The sequence below is a fragment of the Natator depressus genome, chromosome 11 (genome assembly GCF_965152275.1).
Source record: "Natator depressus isolate rNatDep1 chromosome 11, rNatDep2.hap1, whole genome shotgun sequence".
In the NCBI taxonomy this organism is placed as follows: domain Eukaryota; kingdom Metazoa; phylum Chordata; order Testudines; family Cheloniidae; genus Natator; species Natator depressus.
In genome coordinates this window covers 23,672,703-23,683,039 of record NC_134244.1, presented here as the reverse complement: position 1 = coordinate 23,683,039, position 10,337 = coordinate 23,672,703, and the positions used below count along the sequence as shown (strand labels likewise).

Genomic DNA, 10,337 nt, shown 5'->3' with positions numbered 1-10,337 from the left:
AAGCAGACCTACAGGTTTGTAGATTATACCTTAAAGTGTTATTTCAGGGCGGGGGGGTGGAGGGAGAGGAGAACAACTCTGTTCAGAAAAAGTATATTCAAGATAAAGAGGATGTAAAGCAAGATCATAGATTTGCTTTGGTAGGAAGCTAAGTATAGGTAAAGAAAAGTCAAGTTTCTAAATGAAATAAGATTGATTGTGCAACTGTGAGCTAAATGAGAAAGAGATCTGTACATTAGAAAAATTACGGAATGCACTTTGATGACCTGCACAAAGTGAGAAGCAGCATATTGCATTTGTGAGCATTTAATAATTTTTGGGAAGCAACTAGGTACTGTAACTTCTCTTTACTATAGAAGAAAATGACAATGAGGAAGGAAGTGAAGCAGAAATCTTGAACATTACCACTATTATGCAAAAAACAAACAAAAAAACTGCTAACTGTTTTCCCCTCAGTGACTGGGTAGCTGTGCCCTCAGATGGAAAACGTATGATACTTGTGACTCCTTACTACCAGAAATCACATGAGATCATCAAGGAAGAAAATCACAGCAGCTATATTTATATCTAGTGCTGAACTTCTCAGAAATACCATACCTTAATTAAAATTTCTGGTAGGCAATAGTAAAAATATCACATGTAAGATTGTTTTAGCTGATCAATTATCACAATTGACAACATTTTATTAGTGCATATTGAACTCCTAAATGTTCTGGATGCAAGATGTCCCTGTGAAAATGTTCCCCAGAGAAGGCAGAAGGCCAGATCTGGGAAAAGAATCAAGCCTGGCTTGCCTGTTGTACAGTTTAAACAAATATTTTTCATCTGGTCTGAATATTGTATGCTTTTGTACAAATTTAGCATCTGTTTGTACCTGCATATTTTAACGTAAGGGCTTTCATTATATTTTTTAATCTTCAAAGCCATAAACATATATATGTATACTTCAGCATTGTACACTGATTGTAAAGCTCTGAATTAAGTCATTTTGTGCTTCAGTTTTGTTTAGAATGATACAGTTAGAACCTGTTATTCTACTGTAGAATATATATCATAGAATGTGATATCTGAAAAATACTACAAGATTGCAAATTTAGGAATGAATCAAGAACGTGTTCTGTTTAAACTATTCCCCCTGACTTCAGTCAAATCATTGTCATTAAATTAACGCTGAGCCACTTTCTGTCATGAGGAATGAGGAATAACAATTTTTATGTTTCATGTATCGATAAGAATTTGAATAGTGTTTTGACCTCCTTGATACTCTGTCATTTGATTTGCTAACCAACCTCCCTCTCCCCAATTCATCACAGACTCATGATCATTTGTGGAAAACCCTTTTTTTGTTGAACCATTTCTGGATGCTATTCTTGATTTCATTTCTTACAAATCCAGCTAAATATAAAACTTATCAGGCCCTCTATTTAAATCTCAAATCCTAAGTACTGTTGTGTTTGCACATAAAATGAAAGAAATAGATTTATATATTTGTGCATGTGTGCAAAGAGGAAAAGGAAGGCGAACTGGCCAAAAATGGAAAGGAATGAGAGAGAGAGAGAGTTGTGTGTATTTGATTTTGCCTGTGAAAATCATTTTGAGGGCCAGATTTTCAAATGTGGGCACCTAAATTGTGTCCACCGAGTTTGTGTGAGTACCTGTTGCATATGCACTAACAAATCATCAGTAAGAAATTAAGGTGATAGGCACCTTAGAAATATCTACATTAGATGAATAAATAGATCAAAAAGATATTCTATCCATTAGTAGGCTGAAGCTAGCTCCTCCTTATAAACCCTATTTTAAAATACCTTCCACGCCAGCAACTTCACCAAAACTAAATTGGTCCATAATAAATAGATGGATAGACAGATAATTCTGTACAATAAGTACTAATTTCCATGTGAAATAATCCAGTTTTGGAGCACGAATCTATACTTTGCAAATGCAAAGGGAGTACAGACAAATTAAGCAGACATAATGGAGCTGTTCACAGTTTAAAATTTAGAAATTTTTGCACCCTCTAATTTTAATACACTCCTCACTCCAAGTCTATATAGTTAAAATGAGGACGATAAATCAAATAGCAGGTGTATGATAATATTCTTAATAGATAGATCTGCTGTCCAGAACCCTTTCTTCTGTATTTACCATCACTTCATGTAACATTTCTGTTCTTCCCAGGTAAATATAATTAACTTGCAGTTGACTGATTATTAAAAATAAGAAGCTTTTTTCCACCTCACTGCTTATTGGATTTGATATCAGAAAAAGGCCTTCATTTGGCCCAAATAAATACCTCTGGTTTTCACCACTTGCTGTAATGTTTAAAGTAAATAAGTTCTTGTCCAGCTAGCATGATTGAATTCATTCAATTGCAAGAACAAAGCCATTGTATAGAGACTTAGAACAGGCCTTTTCTCTGTTTCTTTTAAAGGAATCTTCCTTGTTACTGCAGTGTGCTTGCTAGCTTTGTGAGCTGTTCAGTAATTTGCAAATGCTAAAAATGTATGTGCTTATTTTACAGAAGAAATGAAGGAGGAATATGACACTATGGGGCCTGAAGCCACAATTCAGACCACTGGAAACAATGGTACAGGTAAGGGAAATGGTCCATTTGAACATCATGTTTGTTCTGTGTCATTTAGAATTAGCTGTGCATGACGGGAAGAAGTGGCTAAACAATTTATTTACTTGTCTAGCTGAACAATTGAGAAATGTTTGAATAATCATCCTGTTTTCAATTCCCACTCCCTATCCCCCAAATTTGATTACAATGGTACAATCTGGGTATTCAGTGAAAACTCAATCTCTCTTTTCCCCACCATGCCTCAACCCCACACATTTTAACTGCATTCTTGTAAGCTAATAGATTTTAGCATTTTGAGGAGACGTTTTCACAGCCAGGCTGAATGAACGAGTTTAAAGTACCTAGGCCAAGATACAGTAGTCTTTTAATGAGAGAGAGATTGTACAAAGGACTTGATAATAAGGATGACAACCCCATATTCACAGGGAATAGAGAGTAAGATACTTCAGAGAATCCAGATATCTTTTCAGAAAGACACACACAACCCCCCATATATGCACAGATATACAGTTTAAATGCGTATTTATGAGATTATTTTGTTTCTAGCTAATCTTTTTTTTCTACTTTCCACATCTCTTTCTTTCCCTTCTTAAAATCCATACATTTCTGTGGAAAAAGAAAGGGAACATAGATATTTAACAGTCATCATTTTTGAGCCATCTCTTTTTTTCGATAGCTGTGAAAGGCCGTAAAAAGTTTCTGTTACTATTTTTCTATCCAAATGAATTCTGGAGTTTGACCATGTTCTTCCCAAAGGGCATAAGATCCTTTGCCATCCTTGACATAGCTGATTTTCATGCATTATACTACATTCACCTTGCTTTCTGCTAGATTTACACTTAAATATGTAAATGTTTTCCAGCACAGGTAAGTTGTTATGCATCCCATTATAATGTTTGATTCATAGGTACTGCCTTCTTGAAATGTTATTATAAAAGACGGTACCCAAATGTTATAAGGATTTTATTACTCACACATCCTTAATGCTGGTACACACCCACATAAAACCTACAATGTCCTTACTAAATAACAGAAGAAATGTACTTCCTAATTCTTGTGGGAGAAAATAATAGAAAAATAGAAACATGTCAATGATTTTTTTCATACATTAGATTTATGCATGAAAAAGTAATGAGTGGATTAGAACGGAGTCACAGTTTATCATGATATATATCCTTAATAATATTTCTATACCTAACTGAAAATAACAAATATTGAAAAAACAAGTGATTTTAAAATATATGTTCATACGGTGATGACTCATACATGGTATTCGGAGTAATTGGAAATGGAAAGGTTCAGATGTTTGATTCAGAAAAAAGGCTGGATTCTTATCTGACTTACCATTACCAGAATCTTTCAGGTCCCCTCTCAGGCTTTGTGACTATCTTTGCACACATTTTTCTGACCATAACAAGCCCTGACTCCTTCCTACTTGTTGTGTTGTCTCCTTGGAGGGGGGAAAACTTGTGGCCTATTGCCACATACCACTCCTTTCCAGTTTCTGATCGTCTCTTCTTCCTGCTTTGTACTCTGGCCTTGGGTCTCCTCTTTAGGAGAAAGGTATTACAAGATCTGTCAACTGACAGCCCCATAGATCATACTCTACTCTTAATCCAGAAAAGAGGCGTCCCACTGTTCCTGGAAACCAGTCAGAAATCATCTTTTGGGCATAAACATGAGGCCTATAGCCCTCTCTCACTTAATTTGGTTTAAATCAGTGTTATTCTGTTGACTTCAGCTGAGGATCTGACCCAGGAAGTGTAATCATTCCTTGACAATCATGGGGAGCTTCCTTTGGCCCTGTCTAAAATAGGAAATTGTGCCTTGTTGAAGATTTGTTTTCAAACAAAAGCCAGACACCCTCTAAAGGGTCTCATTGCTTTGCCATTTAAAATGTAATAGTTACTCTGGAGTAGTGGACTGTGGGACTGAGAAATCACAGACCATGTGAAATGCCCACAACTTCTTCATGATTAGAGGTTCTCACATAAGTGGAGCAAGGAAGAATATTGTACGTAATGGCTGGCCTATGTTGGGACTCAACCTTTTTTTCCAAATCCTAAGAAAATTTGTGGGTTGGGTGGTGGGAAGAACCCTTATTTTAGTCATTCTTTAAAATAAACCTCAATAATAACAGGAACACCTTCCTTTCTATACACCCATGTAACAGCTATCAGTGGCCCTGTCTACACTAGAAGACAAGCTGCATTTTAAAGGCATCCTAGAGGATAACTTCCCCCTAAACTGATCTTGAAAATACACCTAGCCAGACTATGTAGACCAGGTCAGACCCTTCTCAAAGCCTGCCTCCCAAAGAATCTTGGCCTTGTCTACATTTTCTGGAACAGAGTTGAATGTCTACTTTTGAATGAGGGTGGCCAGAGGGAGCTGTGTTTGAAAACAAATTTTCAGCTTGGCACAATTTCCTAATGTAAATAGGGCCAAAGAGAGCTTCCCATGACTGTCAAGGAGTGAATACGCTTCTTGTGTCAGATATTCAGCTGAAGTCAACAGAACCAATTTAAACCAATTAAGCATCTGACTTGCTAATGTTTTACTATCTGAGGGTCTTATTCAGAAGGCATAGTCACTCAACCTGACTCATTCACAATTACTATTGACTTCCACAGGTGACTTGCTTGAGTAACAAATAAGTAACAATGGCAGAATAAGGTCCTGGAAGTGTTATATTTTATTCAAACAATTTACCAGTTAAACACTACAATAATTATATCCAGTTACATTTCTTTTTATTAGTAGAGAAGAACATCATTGCACCAGTAGTTTGGGCAGAAAATATATGCATAATGTCACCCAAACTGAGACTGTGACAAAGCCAAGTGATGTCAGGGTGTTTAGTAAATTGAGCCATCCAATAAGCAGAAAATTTTTGTTAATCTTTTTCACTTTGAGTGAAAGATGCCACTTGACGGTCCAGAACAGCAAAGTCCTCTGTACATAGCACAAATACTTCAGAATCAGCAATGATGCAGACTTTTCCAAATTGCCCAGTTCAGGTGCTTCAGCTGTAACTTGAAGGGACTGGCTAATGGGAAGAGAGGGTGGGTGAGTCGCTGTGATATCTGAGACCTTGTCCTTTCTGCTGAGATCATTGATAAGAGTACTAGTTAGTGCCATTTGTGAGGATTGTTCTTGTGATGTGGACGTCTTTCCACTGGGAACTATACTGTCTTCTCTACACCACCAAAACCTCTGATGGTAAGGATTAGTGGTCACTTCCAACTGAGCTTGATTTGAGCCTGTGATTTAGAAGTGAAAGATCATATAACCCATTGTTAATCCCCAGAGCCATCCAATCTCTATCTGAATGTTCTTATGTACTTTTCAATATGAAATAATATACTTTACATCTGGCGAAAATAAAATGAAAAATAAAAAAAAATGTAGTGAAAGTCACTTTCAGTCACATGACTTTTTTTTTGCTCTTGCTTCACTGTACACTTTTGAAAACCCTATCTCTAAATAACAAATATTAACTTTTTGAGAGGATGTTAGGAGGAATTCTTTGACATGTTCCTTGTAGTAAGGACTTATGTGGTCTGGCTTTGGTACTGTCTGTTGACTCAATTTCCCACAGTGTATTGCCTCAGTTTCCCCTCCCTGGTCAACCACCAGTTTTGAGTGTGGATAGGTCCCTGAGGTGACTTAGCTCTCCACCTAAGCAGATGAACTAAGTCTGGGTTCAGGTGAGGCTGAGCGCCAGTCCCTGTAAAGCACCAACTCACCCTGTGACACACCCTCAATAACGACCACATCACAATGACCTTCATTTGCCCAAGGACGTCCAGATGGGCCTTTTTTTGGAGAACATTATGAATATTTCTGGATTGCCCTGAGAGGTCACTGCTAAGTAATACAAAATGCTTCTTGTTCCTGAAGGCTGGGCATGTTACCCCTGTAAGGTTCCCCAACTCTAGATGACCTGAAGACTTCATAGCAAAGTCACTCACATGGTAGAACTAACTAAAGAGTTGTTATTTGGCCAGGCAACAAATGTGATTGGTTTTAGGAAAAAATTCACTGTAGTATGTTATTAACATAGAAAGGAAATAACAGAAAGATCTTTATTATGCAATTGTCCTCCTACTGTAAGAGTTGCTACTTTTATATATGGCTACCATGAAACTTTTTTTTATCCTCTATATTTTTATACTAAGCAATATAAAGTTTATACAAGAAAAAGAAAAAGCTTCCACTAGAGTTAAAGGGTATATTTCATAGTTCAGCCCTGCTAAATCAATTTGCAAACTGTTTCTAAAGGTCTCTAAAAGGGCTGCTTAACAAAATGATGTACTGTATAAGCTGTTTTCAAATAGTTGATTGTTAGAATCATTTGGTTTACTTCATTGGTCCGATTACTTTCATTACAGTTGGGATTCTTTTTTAGGAGATAGATGAGCAGATTCCCTGTTAAAGAACAAACAAAATTTCCCTTTTTATATTAATATCATCTGGCTAATAAGCTTTGGCTGTCGATGTTTTTCATATGATTTAAAGAAGGAGAAAAAAAACCTTCAGGGGAGAGGAAAACAGAAGTAAAACTTGGCAGGTTAGAAGGATAGGCCGTTTTCAGACCGTAATCTATGTGTACCAATGAGGGCCTGTCACTTCCTGCCTAATGAAGGCTGTGGTTTTATTAGTTTTGTTTGCGATTAGGAGCAGCTATCTCCACCTCACAGAAAGAGTTCCCACAAGAAATAACTGGTCTCCCAAGCTCCTTGAGTGTCCTCTTTCTCTCTCTTTTTAAAGATACTAAACTCCTCCAATGATAGTTTTTCTTAATGTATTTTATTTTAGCATGAGGCTCTGATACATCAGCCTTTGGAACTGAAAATATTTCTATTCTCCATGCCCTAATAATTAAAATATTACTTATTGGTGAGGTCACCTACTGTACTAAATGCTTGACTCACAGATAGGAGTGTGGGTTCTGTGTGTAATTTTAATCCACAAGGAATCTATGAGTGCAGCTTTTGACATGGAAAACAACTAAGGGCTTAGGGGGAAGGACACCTAATGATAATCAGGTGATTTGCTTAGTAATACCAGGTGATTTTTTAGTAATTTCTGAATTCTCAACAGTAATGCATCTTGTAAGAGACTGGTGAGCACATGGTCAACCTTTGCTATTCATGTTAATCTTTAATATTACAGTACCAGTAGTATTGTTTAAGTTAAGGATCTGTTAGCTTTTCTGCTAAATCCCCTTGTTTTTAGGGGTTTAAAAATTAGACATAAACATTTGCTTTAGCTCCTGGATTCCATGCATGTGCACAGAAGCTAAAAAATCCACAGATATAAGAATCCCAGAGTCTGTAATATTACAATAGGCTAGTATAACCTGCTGGATCAGAATCAGCTTTTAAACATGTTCCTGGGCCAACCTAGACACCCCAAGCTCAGGATTAGAGGTTTTACTAGTAGCTCAGCCCCGCCATGGGTGTTGGGGATAAAGGACCTGAGTTCAAATCCTACATTTGACCCCACCAGGATCTCAGATTTGCTGGAGAGGCAGACAACAAGCCTCCCACTCACCTGATCCTTCAGGCTCTCTCACATCGGCTCCTCTCCTTGCCCCTTCCAACTCTGGGGTAAAGGGAGGAAGGTTCGTTCTTCTCCCTTCCTAAAAGCCACCACACCATCTCCTCTTCCTGTTCAAATACCCTTTCTCCTAGTGAATGTACTCGACATAAGGGGGTGAGATGGAGATGGAAAAGGGCTAAGCCAAAAGAGGAGGGAGAATGGGGAGTGCTAATGCATCCATTATTACATAGATCACCAGCCATTTCCCCAAGAAAGGGGTCCACAACCTCAGTTCTGCCATAGGGGCTCTGGAAAGATCTTGTTGCCATCCCAATGCCTGGAAGGGGAGACAAATTCCTTCACCCTTGGTACCTTAGTAATCACCTCAGTGTACAACCCTAATTAATTTTTTTTTAAGATGGTCTATAAAATAGCAACAGCAGAAACAAAAGCAATGTTCAAACATTTTGAAGGTTAAAACCCACAGACTCAGGGTGCTCAGGATAAGGAAATAGTATCCTTAATTCATACTTTTGTGCCTAGTTGCTGAAAAGGTATCAGAGAATATTAACACTATACAGGCATAAATTACCACAGGAGCTGCAAATTCTAGACACAATGTGAGGAGTAAAAGGTGGGGTTTGAGGTTTAACTTTGAACATTTCAGCTCTGCTGTGGAAAAAATATACCCAGAACACAGCCTGACATTTCAATGTGTAAATATAATTATGTACAAGCAACCACCATTTTGTTATATTCGCCCCACAACATAAAAGACAAATTGTTACATTTGCATTACACACATACATTCCCACCGTAATTTGCACTCAGAACTCCAGTCTTTCCTCCATATAATCATATCCTACTTAACAAACACGTGCTTCTTTGCAAATAAGCAGAGGCTCTTTGTATATAACACATGAACTTATGTCAGGTGGACACTGTTATTGAACAGAAGCCATAATGATTGTTCAGATACATACAAAGAATCAGGAGCAACTCAACAATTTGCTGTTCCATATCCTCTTTCCTTCCATATAAAATGTCAAAAACTCATGGAAGTGTGGACAGCAGTTTATAATGATGCTGGCCCTTCATTTGAACTGACAGAAATTTGCTTGTTTAAGGCCTATAGAGAAATTTTAGAGGACTTCTCACTGATGCCGTTAGAGGGGTTTAGCCATAAGAATCCCATTTAAATCAACAAGGTTTGTATGGCTAAAACTCCATCCAATGCTTAGGAAGCTTCTTTTTTTAAATAAAAAACTTATTTATCTCAACATGGTAAAAGAGGATTTGATTTGATCAGTTCAATGTGTGGTGCTTGCATAGTGAATATGCAATGATGGGCCAAACCAGCTCCTCAAATTCAAACTCCTTCAGCATTTTAGAATGGCAGTTGAATAACAATCTCACTCATTCATCAGCCACATTGTCCATCTTCAGTATGGTTGATGTATATTGGAGAATGTCTGGGGAAGCTTGCACTGCAGCTGTACATCCTGCATACCTGTTCCAAGGATAAACAGAGGATTTTTATCTCTTGCTCAGCACCTTTCATGGGCCCAGTCTTATTTTATCCCAGCTGATTTCATCCATTGCTAATCTTGACCCACATTTAGGGACGCCACTGTGTTTTTAACTCATTCTCAGCAGGCTGTACATTGAGGAAAGACGCTGTATAGTCAGGGGAACTGGAAATTCTAATTGGCTAGAGCCATGAGATTGTTGCCAGAATTACCTCCATCTGTAAATTATATCAAGGCACTTCCTGGGGTATATGGGCAGCAAACGAAACTATGCTGAACTATCATCTTGCATTTTGACAAAAAAAAATTCTTATAAAAACTGATTTTGTTTGTTTGTTTTTAGGTAAATTTGATAAACATATTTTATCATTTCTCTCCATTATCCATTTCTTATAACTAAAATATGGTAAAATTCTACTTTGGGGAAAACAGAAATGTTCAACTGTTTTATCGAGGGCAAAATTTTCCACACTCAGAGAACACACCACTCTTGCCTGCAACTTCCATTTTTGTAGAAAAGTGACAAATTGAGGCAAAGCTGCTAATGGTTCAAAAACACAATGGACTTGGTTTGTTTCTCTCTCATACTGGTTTTGTACTGTTGTAATTCTTCTTGGGCCTGATTCTTCTCACCCACTAGTTTTACACTGATGCAACTCCACTGCCTTCACTGG

At 37.5% G+C, this 10,337-nt stretch overlaps 1 protein-coding gene across 4 annotated transcripts in view; it reads left to right on the top strand.

The window, feature by feature from the left end:
* ZEB2 (zinc finger E-box binding homeobox 2) overlaps positions 1 to 10,337 on the top strand; it is a 131,531-nt gene that overhangs the window by 97,630 nt on the left and 23,564 nt on the right. For all 4 annotated transcript variants that reach the window (XM_074967301.1, XM_074967298.1, XM_074967300.1 and 1 more), the window contains one exon: positions 2,525 to 2,596. In XM_074967301.1, coding sequence (XP_074823402.1) covers positions 2,525 to 2,596 — 72 coding nt within the window. The remainder of the gene's footprint in view (positions 1 to 2,524; positions 2,597 to 10,337) is intronic.